Raw genomic sequence first — 19,354 nt, 5'->3', positions numbered from 1 at the left:
ACAACTAAGCTAAACTCAAATAAGGGTAGCTACAAATTAATGAGGGCAGAGACATCTAGAATGGACTGGGAAATGAGTTTAGCAGAAAATGCAGTGAATGAACAATGGAAGACTTAAGAAAATACCTCATGTCACACAGCAGTGATGTATCCATCCCAGTAAAGAAGGATGATTCAAGAAGGGGATTCACCACTGAAGTTAACGACAGTGTTAATTTTGTTTTTAAATTCTTGATGTGACAAGAATTGTAGTGCAAGGATTGTAAGAATCTTAAAAGCTGAAGATGACAAAGAGGAAGAAAATAAACTGAGGGTAAACAAGCTGTTAACAGAAGAATGGACAAGAGCTCCTTTAAATATATTAAAAATGAAGAGTCCTAAGTGAATAGAGACCCCATACTGAATGAGACTGGGGAAATAATAATGTAGACATAGCCAAGTAGTGCGTAAATATTTCACATTCCTCTTGACAGCAGAGGACACCAAAAAAACACCAATTTAAGGGGTAAAAGATGAAGAGGAAATAAATACAGTAACTATCACAGGCAAAAAAAACTAGGAAACTAATGAGGCTAAACATTAATACATACCCTGGACATGACAGGATGCATCTTAAGGTATTAAAGTAACTAACTACAGAGATTGAGAATGCACCAAGTCATTTTCCATTAATCCTCTGATGTTCAAGAAATCCCAGTGATTGGACAATTGCCGATGTAACACCCTTATTCAAAGGGAGAAAGGTAATTTTAAAAAAGACACTATAGGCCAACCAGCTTAACATGTGCCAATGGAAAAATGTTAGAGCAGGACATAGTAGCAGAGCATTTAGAAACAATATAATCAGAGTAAGCACTGCTTGAAGGTGAACTTATGACGAAGAAATTAATCAGAATTATTTGAGATAACAAGCAAAAGGATGATCAGTAGATGCAATATATTTGGGGGGGGTTGCATTTTCAGGATGAAAACGTGAAACTAGTGGAGTCACGGGATCAGTTCTGGGGGCTGATTAAGTTGAGAAAAAACTGCAGAAAGCTGTAGAAGGGGACTCTAGTGTCCTCCTTTTTAAATCATAAAAAGCTACTATCTACATTTAGTAGATAACAGAAGACAAATGGAATATTGTCCTTTATGTCAAAGGAAATGGAATGTAACATTAGGAAGGTCTCGTGACAACAGTTCAAGGCAGTTAGTCCCCTTACCTAAAGGAAGATATAATGCATTGCAGGGCAGTCCAGAAAAGGTTCATTAACTTTATCCTGGGTAGGAAGGCATTTTCTTATGTTGAGAAGTTGAGTAGGTTGGGCATGTATTCACTGGGGTTTAGATGAATGACTGAAGACCTTATTGAAACAGATTCTTCAGGGACTTGAAGGGGTAGACAAAAAGAGGTTTTTCCTTTTGTGTGTGTTTAGGACAAGAGGACATAATGCCAGAGTAAAGGGATACCCATTTAAAGACAAATAAGGAAGAGTTTCTTCTGAGGGCAAAAGATGGTAAGTTTCTTTGCCACCGGGAGATTACAAGGTTGGGTTGTTAAATATATTCAAGGTTGGAAGAGTCAAATATATTTTAAAAAATCAGTAAAGGGATCAGGGTTATGGAGAAATTATAGAGAAAAGGCAAGTGGAGTTGAGCAGTCAAACCAGCCATGAACTCGCTGAATAATACAGGACTTGATGGGCAGAACGGCCTACTTATGTCGTCATATGGTCTTATTTACCTAGAATGTTGAGTGTCTGCCTAGTTCCGTAGTTGAGACTGAAATATTCAGCTCATTTAAAAAATAATCTGGATCTGCTCATGAAGTGCTGTAGCTTGCAAGGTTACAGTCTCTGATCGGAAAGTGGAATTTGAATGGGTGGCTAGTTTATTCACCCAACACATTCCCAATGGGCTGAATGGTCTCTTTCTGTGCTGTAAGTTTTCAATGATTCTATAGAAATAATTAATATGGTCAGAACACAAAGAAATAACTAAGTTTTGATTAAAACTTACTGCATTCAAAGTAATAAAGTAAAATAAATTCTAAAATTGTGTAAAATGGAAGGAAATGCCTTTAGGTTTCACACCCACCCTACTTTACTGACTGGCTGGATCCCACACAAACTGAGCAAAGGCGATTCTAAAGATGGGAAAATTTTGACTAACAATTAAAATGTTAAGCGATAGCATAGAAAATACCAAGTTAAATAGCAGTCAAACTTATGATAGAAATTACTGAAATCTACTGCAAAGTAGCAGCATAAGAATTCAATGTTAATGAGGCAAATGTTAGACTTTCACTAAACTTGAAAGCAGGCATGCCAAGGCTCTTGAGCACTGAAGAAAGGTTCAACACTTGCAGTTCAGGCAACAATATATTCACCACTATGTAAGTAAGCAATCAACATTAAAAAAACTCTACAAAGTCTTTTAGAATCAGGAAAGATTTTGACATTAAGAACAGCTTTAAAACATCGGATATGGTATCTCTTCAAGCAAAAGGTATGACATTCACATGATGCACTTTTGAAGACAGTGGAAAGTAGCAGGTCACATCAAAGGCTCTGAAAACAAATAGCACCTCCCACACCATCAAAACAAAACTGATGCATCTCATATTTGACTCTCCATTTAGTCAAGCCATGGGTGTTAAAAAGATGATTTTTCATTGTCAGTTGATCTGAAAATGAACCTCAAATTTCATACTTATGGAGTTAGGATAAAGATGCTGCCATGTTACTTTCAAACAAAAAAACTGAAAGAAGATCAAGTTTGTATCAATCAAGGTTGGACCAAAGGCTGGTTTAGTAGCACACTGTCACAAAAGCCTCTCAAACATATGCCAGTCTTCAGGTTTTCATTGAATGTCATACCTCAAGGAAAACTTAAATGATAATTGCACAGCAGGTATCATTGACAAGTTGAGATGGATTTAATTGCAACCATTTAAACAGATTCAACAAAACACAATGGGGCAGCTCCACTCTGGAGCAGGAGTTCCTACCTTTGAGCAACAGGGAGACAACTGATCCAACCCTGACTCATTTGAGAAGTGGTTTTGAGCAAATATTGACAAACTAGAAACAAGGATAGTGTACACAGACATTATTTAGAGATGCACAGGAGATGGTGCACAGAACCCAACTGTGGGTTGAAAAAAAAAGAGAAAGACGAAGGGTTTGAACCATTAGGACCACAATCTATACTGGCCAACAATACTGAAGCAAGAGTTCAGCTTACAGCAAAGGAGGAGCGGTTTTGATAAGAGCTTAAGGGAAATAAATGCTTCGCAGGTTGGACTGAAGCGGGAAGTACAATTTTCCATGCATTAATGTTTTAGACTATGAAAAGACATTGAAGGATAAATTAAAGTGATCACAGAATTACAAATAGCCCATTTAACCTTTCAACGAGATCTTGGTTGATCTGGGCCTGAGATCAACATACTCACCCTTTCTCACATCACTTAATACTTCCAGTTAGCAGAAAACTATTAATCTCAAACTCAAAATTAGCAATTAATGTATTCTTGTACCACCTTATGCTCAAATGCAGTCTCGTGTTAGGATGTCTCCCATTTATAATGCCACATTTCATATTTCCCCAGAGATCCCACCAGAAAAAGCTTCTCTCCAACAAACAATACTGGCCTTTAATATATAAAGGAACTTTAAAAGTGTCACCATTCAATACATACACCCCTAGGGATACTGGAGTTTTAATTCACTAATTTAGTTTCCTTAAAAACAGAAACACATGTAAATAAAGCTCTCAAAATCAACCACAAAGATCAACAAATGTAAACTACACAAAATCGACAAACACTCAGCTGCTTTGACCACACTTTCTCTCACATTCAAAAAAGAATTTATTCCAATCTCCCATTTTCTCAGCATATGTTGCGGGAGACAACTTTTATTACCAGTAAGTTGGATTATTTTACCCTTAATTAAGGATTCTCTCCACTCCAGAGCAAGAGCCGAGTGCGACAGGATAAAAAGCATGGATTAAGAGGCCTGCCTGTGGCAAGATCAGTGACAGAGTAATATCACAAACCAGAATGACAAGTACAGGGAAAGCTGACTGAATAGGATTGTCGAATATTTCTCATATTCCATGTAAAAGTAATGTCTTCAGTTTGGGCTTAGCTCTCCAGTTTGTTTTGATTAAAAATGATTAAATCATCTTGAATGACAGCATGAACTCGAGGGGCAAATGAAATCCTTCAGTTCCTTTTTCTTATTCAGTGAAAATATGGAATGCGCTGACTTGTTGTATGCAAACAAACGGCTTAGCAAAATGGCAAAGTGGTAGAAGATGTATTTACAGCAATTTCTTCAACCAGATTTTGGAATAGCTGAGGACATCTATATTTGGACTCATTTGCAGTGATGAAAACTTAAGGGCAATCAACTGCATTGTAAATTTCAAAGGTTTAAATGTAAAGAAAACAATATTACAAAGTGAAATGATAGAAAATTAAAGTAATATCAAATTGAAAGCAGCTCCGATTCATTGCCTAACCCTTAAAAATGAAATTGATATAGGAACAGGAGAGTTGAGTGATTGGGGAGGGGGTCCAAGTGTCACATCAGCATTGGCAGAAATTAGAGAATGATCCAATGAATGAATGAATGAAAGGCTAGTTTGTACAAAGTGAGAACAAGTAAAAACCAATCCTAGCTCCAGGAAGGAGGGGAAGGGATGAGACATTAGGTTGGGAAGGGGGAGGATTGCAAAATGGCACCACATTTTGCAGGAAAATGAAAACACTAACTCTTTGATTAAAGCAGAATTGGCATTTTCTTTGGGAATATCTTTCATCTCTTCAAATAGGTTAATTTTCACTGGTTTAAATTAAACATTTTAAAATGTGAAATCTTATTCAGCATTTCTGTTGGTAATTGTGGAAATTCTTTTCAGAAATCATTTTACAAGGAACATGACATTACACATTGGAATACAATGACCATACCTTTGCCAATTAACACCATTTGCTTTTACCCCTTTACAGCCTTTCTGCATCATGTTTACACTTACTAGCTCAACTTTTATGTTGTCAACAAACTTGGACATATTATACTCAGTCTCATCTTTGTCTTTAATATAATATAGCCAAGGCCCAAGTACTGATCCTTGTGATATCTTGCTAGACAGCCCAATAGCATACAGTGTATTCCTACTACTTTCAGTCCAAAAAATCCATACTAACATATTACCCTAAATTCCCTGAACCCTAATTTTGTGCAGTGTAGGATCTTAAATGTTCTTGGAAAATTGAACAGTATATCCTGTTTCCTCCACTTGTTCATACTAATTACATTCCAAACAACTGAAATTACTTCCTTTTATAAAATAGTGTTGACTGCTTAATTAATCACTTTACTACACTAATAGTAGATACCAGAATCGAACTAGTCATGTTAGACTAACTGGGCTCTATTTTCTCTTCCCTTTAAATTGCAGGATTATATTTACTACCATCTTGAAAAATCAGAGGGATTCTAGACATGAAAAACATTCCAGCCATTATCTTAACAGCTTTTTTTTTTAAAATCCCTTAGGTGAATAGAATAGAGTCTAGAATTGTCTTTTTTTTTGTCTAATTCCCCCAGAAGGCAAGTACAATTATTTTAGTTCTTTATCAGTCCTATTCCCAGTTAGTGAGACAATACTAAGGCTTTAAGAGGTGTATTTTGTCTTTTTTTAAAAGAGAGGTTGTGTTATAGAGATAGAGTTGTCTTCCAAGCCAATAAAGTAAACAATTTGGGAGGCCTTTGGTTTTCTTAAAACTAGAACAATAGAAGCTGCATGAATGGGTGGTGTCAAACTCCTAGAGAGCCAGAAGTTTAGTTTAGCTTAGCTTTCAGTAGCTGTGGAGGCTTAAGAGGTTGGTTGTGGAAGCTGCCATACCGCTTTCTCTACCAGAGATTGGTGTTCTTTTTATCTGGAATGGAGAAACATCGCATATGAGACAATCTATTTTCGTGAACTTGCCTTTGCCAAGGGTGTGCTTACGGGACATTACTATAAGTAACTACTAAGCAGTAACTGTTTCAATAATTCTTAAGTCTGCAAAAAGTTGTACCAATTCTCAATTTTAACTGTCGAGCAAAAATAAAATGAGTTTGGCTTAAAGTAGTGTAACCCAACAAATTCGATCCGAAACACAGCTCCTTACACTTGCCTTTAAGTTAGCCTTGACACATTTGAAGGGGGTTTGGTCTGGTCCATAACAATTATTTCCAAAATGGAGGGGATGAACAAACTTGTACAATCTGGTTTGCTACTTCCCCATTATAATTCCACCTAAAGCTGCCTTTGCTGGGTCCACGTCAACTTTCATTAACCCCAGCGTATTGTAAATGTTTCTGTAGACATTCAACGTCTTTTCAAATGTTGCTGATATATCCTCATCCAGCTTTTCTTACCATTTTCTTGGTGCTACTTTGCTGAACTCAAACCTCCTGGAAAAATCTTGCTGGCAAGATTCCAAGTCTCTTGCTTTGTCCTAATATCGTTAGTTCTTTATTAATCACAATTTTGTCAAATTATGTGAAGGGTTTGTGGCTTAAAAAGAATGCCTATTTGGAGCAAATTTAAATATTAATATAATTTCTCAATACACAAAAATTAACCAACTTATCGCAGTTTAAGACCCTTTTTCAAAATAAATCACTTAAACAATATAGATTTTACAGACTGAGCACTTCAAGAATGTTTTATACGGAGGGTATTTTAATACTTTCTCATTACACATTTCTAGTTAGCTCCTTGATCTAGAAACCTATTTCATGTACTGACTCGGCGCAATTACAAAGCTGTTTTTTCTATTCAAGGTGGTCATGCTCCACTCTACCTGTACCTTTAAATTTCCTGATTTTATACTACAAATACAGCTGAGAGATCTGTCACAATTCTTAATTTTTTCTGCCCTTTGCTGTTAGCTCAGACTCAATTATACCTCAAGTTTGAGCTAAAATCCTTTTTCTACTACCTTTATACCAACATTAAATCAGGGCTATCCTTTCAAGTTCTCTAGAATATTTAGCTCCCAATCTTGATCACTTTGCAACACTTCCATATTGGCATTTGCTTCAAAATTAAATTTCTAATTGTACTAAACAGTTCACCCGATCTGTGAGAAACAAAGACACAGACTTCCAATTGACAAGAAAAGCAAATACCACATCTATATACCCACAAACGAACTGGTGATTGGTTTACTGAAAGTATGGAAAGTTGTGGGGTTGGGGGGGGGGAGGGTCTGGAGTCAACCTGGCAAGTACACAGCTGTGAATAACATGAATGGATAATAGAGGTCAGCATTTATGTATCATTCAGATTCAGTGCCTCAGGAATTACCATAGTTAGTGTCTTTTTACCTTCATTATTTTTGAAGTCACATTCCAACCCACTTCACCTGAAATGCTAATCTGTGCATGTTTAGTACTGTGCTTTGCTGCTTTTGAATTTTAATTCCCAAATCCTCTCAATCACCCATTAAAGACCTGTCTATAACCTTTGCTATTCCATTAGCTAGGGTACTAAGAGCAAAATACTACAAATGAAGGAAATCTGAAGTGAAAATTAGAATTCTGGCAAATACACAGCATCTGTGGATAGACACCAATAGTTAATTTGCGTTGATGGCTTTGGATTAGAATTTAGTCCTAGCACTGCATGACTGGCTGAATGTTTGCCAACACTTTTCTTCCACTTTGAACACAGGTCTACATCTCTTGCAATCATCAATTCATCATTTTCAACCAGATGTTCTCAAATGCTACTGCTTCAGAGAACCTCCACTTCCTTTCAGTTAAAATGAGGCATCAACCACAATGCTACATTGCACTCAGTTGCACCTCAGCTTTAAAAGGCTGAAATTTTCAAGCGGAAGCATAGGCTTATAGTTCATATTTAAAACTTTGGCTGGCGGCATATATGGTCATTCAACTCAATTATCTTCACCACTTTAAAACTCAGCATTGACAAGATAAAAGTTGTCCCGGTCAGCCTGTGTTTCAGACGCAAACACAATCCATTCTGTACAAATAAACCAACCTCCCCTCCAGCTTCCCCAACTGCCTTTGTGACCATCTAATTAATATTACCAAACAATGATGCAGAGTTCCTCAGAAAGGAACGATTCATATAGTACTAGCAAGTACAAGCATTGTTGAAAGGCATTGGATTCTTTAGGAAACTGAAAATAACTTCTCTCCTTGCCCAGATGGTATCCCACTCTTGAATACACTTTCTTGGACTTTTATCTCATCTATGCCTGTTACATAATTTTTTAAAAATTGCTTTAATAAGCAATCTTCTAGCTCAAATATCATTTCCCCCAGCACACTTGTGTTCCCTTCCTTCAGTAATCCCCAGTAAGGAGTGCGCAAAATCACTGTTCCAAAATGCAAAGGATTTTCTTTTCAGAAAAAGTGACCATGCCTATCTAATCACATTTCTTTTTAATTTGTGGTCTGCCTGTCCTTTTCAAATTCTTTTTGCCTTTTCCATTCCAATTCTTCTGGATGTTCAAAACTTCTTTACCTTGCAATAATTGGCATTCTTGGCAGTTCATTATCCTATGATCAGTCCTTATGGAGATGAAGTCCAGCCTTCACATTGAGAACACCTTCCACGTTGTGCGGCGTTATCACTGTTCTAAAATGGGACAAATTGCTAACAGAGCTAATAACTCAATACTGAGCATTCATGAGGTATTGTAAGCCAGCAACAGAAGCAGACTCACTTCAGCAGAATCGCAACATTGTGGCCTGGCAAATGACCCACTCAGCCATTACCATCAAGCCAGGGGATTAATCCTGGTTCACAGTGCAAGTGGTCATGCCAGGAGTAGCACCAGGCATATCGAAAAATTAGGTATCATCTGGTGAAGCTACTAAACAGGACTACTTGCATGCCAAATAGAGAGAGACAGAGCTATGCAATCCCACAACCAACAGTTCAGATCTAAGCTCTGGCAGTCCTAATGCATCCAGTCATGAACAGTAGTGGACAAGTAAACAACTCACTGGAGGTGGCAGCTCCACAAATATCCCCATTCTCAATGATGAGCCCAACAGTGTAAAAGATAAGACTGAAGTGTTCACAGCAATCTTTAGCAGAAATGTCAATCAGATGATCCATCTCAGACTCCTCCAATGGTCTTTACCATCATAGATACCAGTCTTCAACCAATTTGTTTCGCTCCATGCAATTGGAGGCACTGGATAGTGTAAAGGTTAAAGGTCCTGACAACATTCCAGTGATAGTATTGAAGATTGGTGCGAATATTGACATATACCCAAAATCCAGAAAACTGACCAGCATACAAAGCAAAACAAATCTAGCCCAGCCATTAGTCTACTCTCAATCAGTAATTAAAGGTGGCATCAAACTCACATGCCCTCAACAATGAATGTAAAAAAAGCTTGACATCACCGAAACATACTGGCAAATAGTTGAAGCCACAAACTTGCTTATGACAGCTTAATTTGAAATAGGTTTCATACTATCTACATTAAACAGGCAAATCATTTATCAACTCTTTTCCAGTTGAAAAACCCAAAGTTTCTGGAGCTTAAATTCAGCCCAGAGGCATAGATAATCTGTCACATGGAGTTCTTGTACTGTCTATCTTCTGAACTATTCATATCTGAAAGGTTCAAAGGACTGATCTGACCAGAACAGTTGAGGCAGACTTGCACCCAATTCTTAAACTTTGCTTTGTGGACTGGAAATGTTAAGTAGCAATTCTACAAGTACCAAATACTCCTCCTGAATGAGCTTGGAGTCATTCTGACACCATTCATGAAGTAGTCAAAAAGTGTAGCAATGGAAAAGCACAAGAGGTCAGGCAAGCATCTTAGGAGCAGGAGACTGACATTTCAAGCATAAGCCCTTCTTCAGCAATGTTCGAGGGGGTGGTCTGAGAGATAAAATAGGAGGGGAGGGTGAGCTAGGTGGGAAGGTTTAGGTAGATACAGGAGGGGGATGTTGATGATGATAAGTTGGATGGGAGGGCGAAGCGGATAGGTGGGATGGAAGATGGGCAGATCGGATAGTTCAACAGGGTAGTACCAAGTTGGAGGGTTGAATCTTGGATAAGGAGAGGTGGGAAGATGAGGAAACTGGTAAGGTGATATTTGAGGGTGGAGGGTACCAAGGCAGATGAGGTGTCCTTCCTCCATGTGTCTGGTGACTTGGATTTGGCTGGAGGTGGCCCAGGACTTGGATGTCCTTGGCAGAGTGGGAGGGGGAGCTGAAGTGGTTAGCCACAGGATGGTGGGGTTGTTTCGAGTGTGTCCCCCAGAAACATTCCATGAGTTGGTGCCCTGTCTCCCCAATGTAGAGGAGCCTACATCAAGAGCAATGGACACAGATGAGGTGGTTGGATGTGCAGGAAAATGGGGGGGGGGGGGGGGGGGGAAAGAGAAGATCTCTCTGGTTGTGGGTCTGATTGTAAGTGGCAGAAATGGGAGGATAATGTACTGCATCCAGAGATTAGTAGGGTAGAACTGGGCAGTACAGGGTTCTAGGACTGAGCTTGGGAGATGGTTTAGTGATGAGGGGTGAGATATTGGTCAACGAGGCAGCAGGAGATTGTGTCCATGAGTTGGCGCCTGGCTTCAGTGATGTAGATGTTGGTGTGCCAAAATACCACTAACCCTCCTTGTCCAACAGTTTAATGATGAAGTTGGAGTTTGGAGCAGAGGGAATGGATGGCTGCGCATTGCAAGGGTGAGGGGTTGGAGTGGGTGAGAGGGGTGAACAGGCTGAGGCAGTCAATGTCACAGTGGCAGTTGACGATAAAGAGGTTGAGGGTGGGTAACAGACGAGCACGGGGTGTCCAAGTGGATGGAGTATGTCAGAAGCAGGAGAAGAGGTCCAAATAGTGAGGTTGGGTTGGAGCGGAATGGTGAGGTTGGGGTTGGATTCATGAAGTCCTAATATGACTTCGTTTTTCTTTATACACCCCATATTTTGGAATAGTCAGTATTAAATCGTTTGCCAATTTACATAATAAACATTTGCACTTATTTATTCAAATTGTAGGGTATAGAATTACAACTAAAGTCTCTTCAGTCACCAAAACATGCAGATTGAACTATAGATGTAACCCTCAATAATAGTATGTTTGAACCTAACAAAATTATTTGATAGTGTTCAAATAGAATTGATTGGCATTCTGAAGCAATTCTGTATTCTATCCCATTGAACTGAAATAGTTCAGTACACTAACATTCAGAATTGTGTTCATAAGACAAACAGGACAATATATTAAAATACAGGTATAAAACAAACAGACTTACCGACTGAATGGTTGGCTTTTTGAGAAGTATTGTAAGCACAGATAGCACTCAAACCCCCACAATTTAAAGGGGCACACAGATTTATTTTGTAATATATTCCTTTGTGTGAATCCATCGCCTCCCAAGTGTACCTGAACAAAATTTAAAAAATCAATTACTCAAAGAAAAGGCAGTTCAAAGAATTGCTTTACTACAGGTTCTTTTGCACTTAGTTAAAAAGTTAATTGGAACCAGACATACTAGTTCTTTCCTTAAATTAAAACCACTATTAAAACCAAAGTGCTTACTACAAAACAAGATCAGTCACATAAGGTTTTGGTGTCAGCTAGACTGACTGTCCCACTTAGAGCTTGAGCTCCATTCCAGCATAGTGTATAATTTGTGCTACTACTTCAGTACAGTACTGAGATAATGCTGCATTAAGAGCTACCATCTTTTAGAAGAGTAAACCTTGATGGATACAAAAATTTCTTAACTTTTTTAAACCAAGAATAAGTAACGTCCCTGCCATTCTCGATTATATTCTTCCCTGAACCATCAAAACAACTTACAAACTTTTGTGTTCACATATTGTCTGCTACACTTATCTACAAAAGGGTGGCTACACGTCAATAAGCAATTCATTTGCTTTGAAGTACTTTGGTACATCCAGAATACAAGAAAATCGGACTAAAAATGGAAGGGTCTGCTTAAGAACCAACCTTTGAAGTGCGCAGAATACAAATGGCATAAAATCAACAGTATGGTAAACTAATTTGAATTTTGTTCTTGTGTTGCAAAGCATTTAACACATGAATATATTCATGATCTAATCTGAAGTCACGTAAATTTTTGCTTCGGTTAATGAGGTCTTAAATTAGACCTTTATATAAACATTTTTGCAAACAGCATATTCAATCTTCCAACGGATTCCCTGAAACAATTACTTGCTTGCCTTGATTCTAGATAAAGCAAATCTGAGCAGGACTTCTATAGGGAGTGTTGCTGAACAAAGACCTTTGAGTATAGATTGACGGTTCTTTGAAAGTAGAGGCACAGGTAGACAGAATAAGGAGACGGCATTTAGCATGCTTTCTTTTATTGGTCAGAGTCTTGAGTATAGGAGTTGCGACATCATGTTGCGACTGTACAGGACATTGGTTAGGCCACTTTTGGAATATTGTGTGCAATTCTGGTCTCCTTCCTATTGGAAGGTGTTGCAAAACTTGAAAGGGCTCAAAAGATTACAAGGACATTACCAGGTTTGGAAGATGAGAGCTATAGGGAGACGCTGAATAAGCTGGGGCTGTTTTCCCTGGAGCAGAGATTGAGGGGTTACCTAAGAGGTTTATAAAATCATGAGGGGCATGGATAGGGTAAATAGACATGGTCTCTTCTCAAGGGTGGGCGATTGCAGAACTAAAGGGCATAGGTTCAGGATGAAGGGAAAGATTTCAAAGGGACAACCTTTTCACGCTTTCTATTCATATACCCATCCAGATGCCTTTTAAAATGTTGCAAATGTACTAGCCTCCGACACTTCTTCTGGCAGCTCATTCCATACACATACCACCCTCTGCGTGAAAAGGTTGCCCCTTAGGTCTCTCTCAGCTTTTTCCCCCTTCACCCTAAACCTATGTCCGCTAGTTCTGGACTGACCACCTCCAGGGAAAAGATTTTGCCTATTTACCTTATCCATGCCCCTCAATTTTGTAAACCTCTATAAGGTCACCCCTCAGCCTCTGACGGTCCAGGGAAAACAGCCCCAGCCTATTCAACCTCTCCCTATAGCTCAAATCCTCCAACCCTGGCAACATCTTTGTCAATCTTTTCTGAACCCTTTCAAGTTTCACAACATCCTTATGATAGGAAGGAAACCAGAATTGCACGCAATATTCTAACAGAGGCCTAACCAATGTCCTGTACTCAATACTCTGACCAATAAAGGAAAGCATACCAAACGCCTTCTTCACTATCCTATCTACCTGCGACTCCACTTCCAAGGAGCTAGGAACCTGCACTCCAAGGTCTTTGTTCAGCAACACTCCCTAGGACCTTACTATGAAGTGTATAAGTCCTGCTAAGATTCAAACTTTCCCAAAGTGCAGTACCTCACATTTATCTAAATGAAACTCCATCTGCCACTTCTCAGCCCATTGGCCCATATGATCAAGATCCCATTATAATTGGAGGTAACCTTCTTCACTGTCCACTACACCTCCAATTGTGGTGTCATCTGCAAACTTACTAACTCTAAGTCTTATGCTTACATTTACATAAGTGATTTGAATGTGAAGTAGTGGACCCAGCACAGATCCTTGTGGCACTCCACTGGTCACAGGCCTCCAGTCTGAAAAACAACCCTCCACCGCCCTCTGCCTTCTACCTTCGAGCCAGTTTTGTATCCAAATGGCTAGTTCTCCCTGTATTCCATGCTCACCTATCTCGCATGGGGAACCTTGTCAAACGATCACATCTACTGCTCTGCCCTCAATCTTCTTTGTTACTTCTTCAAAAAACTCAAATCAAGCTTGAGAGACATGATTTCCTACACAAAGCCATGTTGACTATCCCTAATCAATCCTTGCCTTTTCAAATACATGTACATCTTGTCCCTCAGGATCCCCTCCAACAATTTGCCCACCACAGTCAGGCTCATTGGTCTACAGATCCCTGGCTTGTCCTTAAACAGTGGCACGTTAGCCAACCTCCAGTCTTCCAGTACCTGATCTGTGACTATTATATTAAAGAAATCAATTGAAAAAAGGTTGCAACGGACAGTGAGGGAGGAAAGTTAATGATTACTAAGTTGGATTTACCATCCCCCCCAAAACTTAATTTCTAGAATACTACTTCAAAACGGAGGCTGCCAAGGTGTAGACTTAAACAATTGGTTCAGGTTGCTCTATTGTGCAATGATTCTACAAAAGCTTTAAGTAATATTCAAAATGATTGAAAATAATTCAAAAGTTTTAGACACAAACCACTATTGGAAGGATGTTGAGATACTGAAAAGGCTTCAGAAAAGATTTACAAGGATGTTGCCAGGGTTGAAGGGTTTGAGCTACAGGAGAGACTGAATAGGCTGAGGCTATTTCCCCTGGAGCATTGGAGGCTGAGGGGTGATCTTGCATAAGTTTATAAAATCATGAGGGGCATGGGTAGGGTACAGAGATTTTCCCTGGGGTTGGGTGGGGGGGGGGGGGGGTTTCCCAGAACTACTGAGCAGAGGTTTAAGGAGAGGAGGAAAATTTTAAAAAGGGACCTAAGGGGCAACGTTTTCATGCAGAGGGTGGTACGTGTATGTATTGAGCTGCCAGAGGAAGAGGAGGAGGATGGTACAATTACAACATTTAAAAGGCATCTGGTTGTATATTAATAGGAAAGGTTTAGAGGGAAATGGGCCAAAAGCAGTCTCACAAAAGCTATGAAGGAATGGCATAGGAAAGTATCAAATCATGTTGAACAGAAGTCAGGAAGCACCTCAAGCCCCAAAATGCACTATTACAATCCTACTAAGAGAGGTGGGGACTTTAAATTATTAATTGTTATGCTGCAAAGTTTAAATAAATGGTTTATCAACGCACAGGACCAAATATAAAGAAACAAATCCCTGCAACTATTGCAGGTACCTCAAAAGGATTTCCTGCATAGTACACATGTAATCAGTGTTTAAAACTAATATCCAACATAAAACAATGATGAAATTCAACCTCAAGTCTTACAGAAGTGATCATACGTTGCCCAAATGTTGTGATTCTTTTAGTATCTACCAGATTACTTGAATTCACCTTAATGGCTTTGCTCCAGGAATAAGAGCTACATTTGCTGCATTTTTTTCCTTGAATTGTCTTCAATTACATCAATATAACCAAAGTATGCAAAAAATTGGACAGTATTACAACTTCAGATTCTTAAGGATGCTGTCACTCATGTAATTACAACTACACAGCATCTGACAAGTTCACCACTTTCCCAGGGCAACAAGTGATTATACTATTTCCCTGAAGAGGGAAGAGAGATTTGAGATTGGAAACAATTTTGATGGTGCTTGTCATAGTGTTCAGATAAACATTCCATTATTCATTGCCCACTTGTGTGTACCTTATTTCCTGTCTGACATACCATTTATTAAGCATTTTTCTTAGCTCCCTTCAAACTTATATGATGTAATGAGATAACAAGCGTTAAGTGGAGATTCCACAGTAATCTACATTGCAGATATTGGGCTATTTTTCATAGAACTATAACCTTAGAACCCCTACAGTGCAGAAACACCACATTTCACCCATCCAGTCCACACAGCCTCAGTATCCCACCCAAGCCAATTTTCCTACTCCACATTCCCATGGCGCATGCACCTAGCCTGCACATCCTTAGACACTATAGGTAATTTACCATGGACCAATCCATCTTCCTGCATTCAGTTCTACTCTCCCTACTACAGAAAGGAAGTTGTGAAACTTGAAAGTGCTCAAAAGACTTACAATGTTGCCAGAATTGGAGGAGGAGTTATATGGGGAGTCTGTTCTCCATAGATCAATGGAGTCTGACTATGAGTGGCATAGACAGGTTAAATAGCGAAGGTCTTTCCCCAGGATAGTGGAGTCCAAAACTAGAAGGCATAGGTTATGGTGGGGAGGGGGGGGGGTGGTGGAGAGAAAAAAAAAGGCCTGAGTGGCAACCGGAGGTTGGTGCATGTATGAAATGAGCTGCCAGACGACATGGAAGAGGCTGGTACAACTACAAGATTTAAAAGACATCTGGATAGGTGCATGAATAGGAAGGATTTGGAAGGATATGTGCTAAATAATGACAAATGGGACTAGATTAAGAGGGTGGCACGGTGGCACAGTGGTTAGCACTGCTGCCTCACAGCGCCAGAGACCTGGGTTCAATTCCCGCCTCAGGCGACTGACTGTGTGGAGTTTGCACGTTCTCCCCGTGTCTGCGTGGGTTTCCTCCGGGTGCTCCGGTTTCCTCCCACAGTCCAAAGATGTGCAGGTCAGGTGAATTGGCCAGGGTAAATTGCCCGTAGTGTAGGTAAGGGGTAGATGTAGATGTATGGGTGGGTTACGCTTCGGCCGGGGCGGTGTGGACTTGTTGGGCCGAAGGGCCTGTTTCCACACTGTAGGTAATCTAATCTAATCTAATCTAATCTAAAGATTAATTCAGGATGTGTGGTCACCATGGATGAGTTGGACCAAATAGTCTGCTTCCATACAGTATAGCTTGATGACTCGATAACCTGCACATCGTTGGACTGTTGGAGGAAACTGCAGCTCCCAGAGGAAACTCAGACACTGAGATAATGTGCAAACTCCACACAGTCACCAGAGGCTGGAATCAAAACCAGGTTCCTGGCATTGAGGGGCAGTACTAGGCAATGAGACACCATGCTACCCCTTCAAATTACTGACAGGATGATGCGCCAAGTTTAGAATCACAATTAAAATGTACGCGACAGTATTTTATTTCCTCCCTGTAAATGGCACTGATGCTTCTAAACGCTAACCAAGTTGTAATTGCAGAAATCATTCCTAAAGAGACACCTGTAAAAATAAGTTTTCAAATGGCAGAGTAGATAAATGTTACTGAGCCATACAAGAAAAGTTACACACATCCACCCACCCCCAAGCCTTGCGAATGCTGAGTTAGCTTCACTATTCCAATTACCATCAGATTGAATTTGACAATCCTGGGGAAGGAATTGGAAAAACTCGGGTTCGCTGTATTCCAGTGATTGCCTCCTCCTCCCAAATGACAAGTTCCCATTCCATAAACAAGGTCACGGAGCGCACTCACTCTTGTCTCACTGTACAGTTCACAAATGTAAATTGTTTTACCCAGTTCTCAATGACATCACATACTTTCTCTACATTACCTTTAGAATAAATAGCTCCATTATCTAGATTAACTATGTAATAAAAAAACTTATTCAAAGATGCAAAACTGAATAATGAAAATAAATATTTACAAGTAAACAAACCAACATGTGGTAATGGAAAGCAATATTCTTTCTGCAGAGATTTGCTCTGAATAAAACATTTCGTTAATAATGGTTAGCTTTTGAAGGAATAAAAGACAAGCTGCGGAAAGTTCAGATGATTGGTGATCTGGCATACAGACATGTCATTAGACATACACAGCTTACTCAAAATAGCATTGAGAATTTTGTCCTCATCGAAAGCATCTGGAAATCAGGTTTCACTTTGGACTCAAGGTGTTTCAGAATGAGCAGTGGCAGGGAGGACAGCCATTCCTCAAGCTCTCTCCTCCTGTTCCTTCCCATCAACTGAAAACCAAACAAAATATTCCTCTCACACCCAGATGATTTCTAAGTGAAGCAAGTAAATAGCTGAAGTCCTGTAATTTCACGTCTCTTTTCACCCTAGCATTTATAAAAGCAAAGTGTAAGAGAAATGGCAGCATCTATGGAGCCAAAAAGTTAACATTGATTCCAGTGACCGTCATAACTGAAAACAGCTGGGAAGGGTTGGTGTTCATACTATATGAATGTGGTGGGGCGAGGGTCTGTGGGATGGGCCGTCTAATAGATGGAGACGGCGCCCAGACTAAAAGACAAAGCGTAAGAGCCAGTGATGCCAAGTGGCAAGCAACAGGGCACTACGTCATTTTTACAGACACAGCAAATGCGTCCCATGGAGTGATCACCCAGTGTGTTTTCCTCTCTCCATTGTGGAGGATGCCTCACCGCTTAGGCATAGATAACAATTTAGGTCTGAGGAGCAATATTGACAGGAAAAACATGCTTCACAGTATCCATAGGACAGGCGGCACGGTGGCACAGTGGAAACCCGGGTTCAATTCCCGACTCAGGCGACAGTGTGTGGAGTTTGCACGTTCTCCCCGTGTCTGCGTGGGTTTTCTCCAGGTGCTCCGGTTTCCTCCCACAGTCCAAAGATGTGCAGGTCAGGTGAATTGGCCATGCTAAATTGCCCATAGTGTTAGGTAAAGGGGTAAATGTAGGGGAATGGATGGGTTGCGCTTCGGCAGGTCGGTGTGGACTTGTTGGGCCGAAGGGCCTGTTTCCACACTAAGTAATCTAATCTAAATAAAAAAATTGATTACAATTATGAAACTGTTTTCTTCAATGAGCAGATACGAATTACATTAGACTGATGTGGAATGACCAAAAGTTCAAATTAAGCTCAGAATCTGAAGAAACAAAATCCAAGAGAGGAGAAAAATTGAAATCTTTATCGCATAAAGCAAGCTTGAAAGTTATTGTTAATGTTTTATCACACTTGCGCACTAATCACAAGATTAATAAAATCAAGATTTAGATCGCGCCAGCAACTAAATTACCTTGCGCAATAAAGATGGGCTAGCCCCATCTCAATTTACCGTCAAAGTGCACAAAACTTATATACTAGGAAGGAATACATTACTGCAGATACTGGAATCTGTACTGGAAACAATAAATGCTGGAAATCACAGGTGAGGCAGCATCCGTGGACAGAGCAAGCAAACATGGAGTTCTAGATGACACTTCACAGCCTAATGAAGCTCTGAGAAAGTGTCATCTAGATTGGAAACACTGGCTTGCTCTCTGCAAATGCTGCCTGACCTGCTGCGATTTCCAACATTTCTTGTTTCCAGTTCCCTTATATACTGCTTGTCATTAAATTTATCCTTCTAGCATCTTGACACTCCTTTGAAGAATGAAACACCAAGATTTCACCATGGTGTTCCTCATATTTCAGTCAGACATTTAAAAGGTGAATTACATGACTTCTTTCAAGGCAGAAATGCCTCTGGATAATGGCATTTGCTTTTAATAATGTTCAGAACCATAGCAAAGTTAAACCCTTATTGTACAAAGAGTAATGTTACAAACAGCTTCATCACCTCCCTTAAAAGCGGATCACAACCCAGCTCTGAAGTTTTGACAGAAATTGATAATTCAACAGAAGAGAAGGTACAGCTGTATTCTGAACACTGTGGCGCTGGAAAAGCACAGGTCAGGCAGCATCCACGCAGCAGGAAAAATCAACATTTTAGGCATGACACCTTTCAACCTCAGTGCTATACATCAACCACTGGTCA

General features: G+C 39.7%; 1 protein-coding gene across 1 annotated transcript in view; it reads right to left on the bottom strand.

Annotated features, from left to right (window-relative positions):
- Positions 1-19,354, bottom strand: part of igf2r (insulin-like growth factor 2 receptor) — a 207,495-nt gene that overhangs the window by 174,731 nt on the left and 13,410 nt on the right. The window contains exon 2 of the mRNA XM_072581192.1: positions 11,306-11,436. Coding sequence (XP_072437293.1) covers positions 11,306-11,436 — 131 coding nt within the window. The remainder of the gene's footprint in view (positions 1-11,305; positions 11,437-19,354) is intronic.

The sequence above is a fragment of the Chiloscyllium punctatum genome, chromosome 11 (genome assembly GCF_047496795.1).
Source record: "Chiloscyllium punctatum isolate Juve2018m chromosome 11, sChiPun1.3, whole genome shotgun sequence".
In the NCBI taxonomy this organism is placed as follows: domain Eukaryota; kingdom Metazoa; phylum Chordata; class Chondrichthyes; order Orectolobiformes; family Hemiscylliidae; genus Chiloscyllium; species Chiloscyllium punctatum.
The sequence above is the reverse complement of the archived record's forward strand: the minus strand, read 5'-3'. Positions and strand labels throughout refer to the sequence as shown.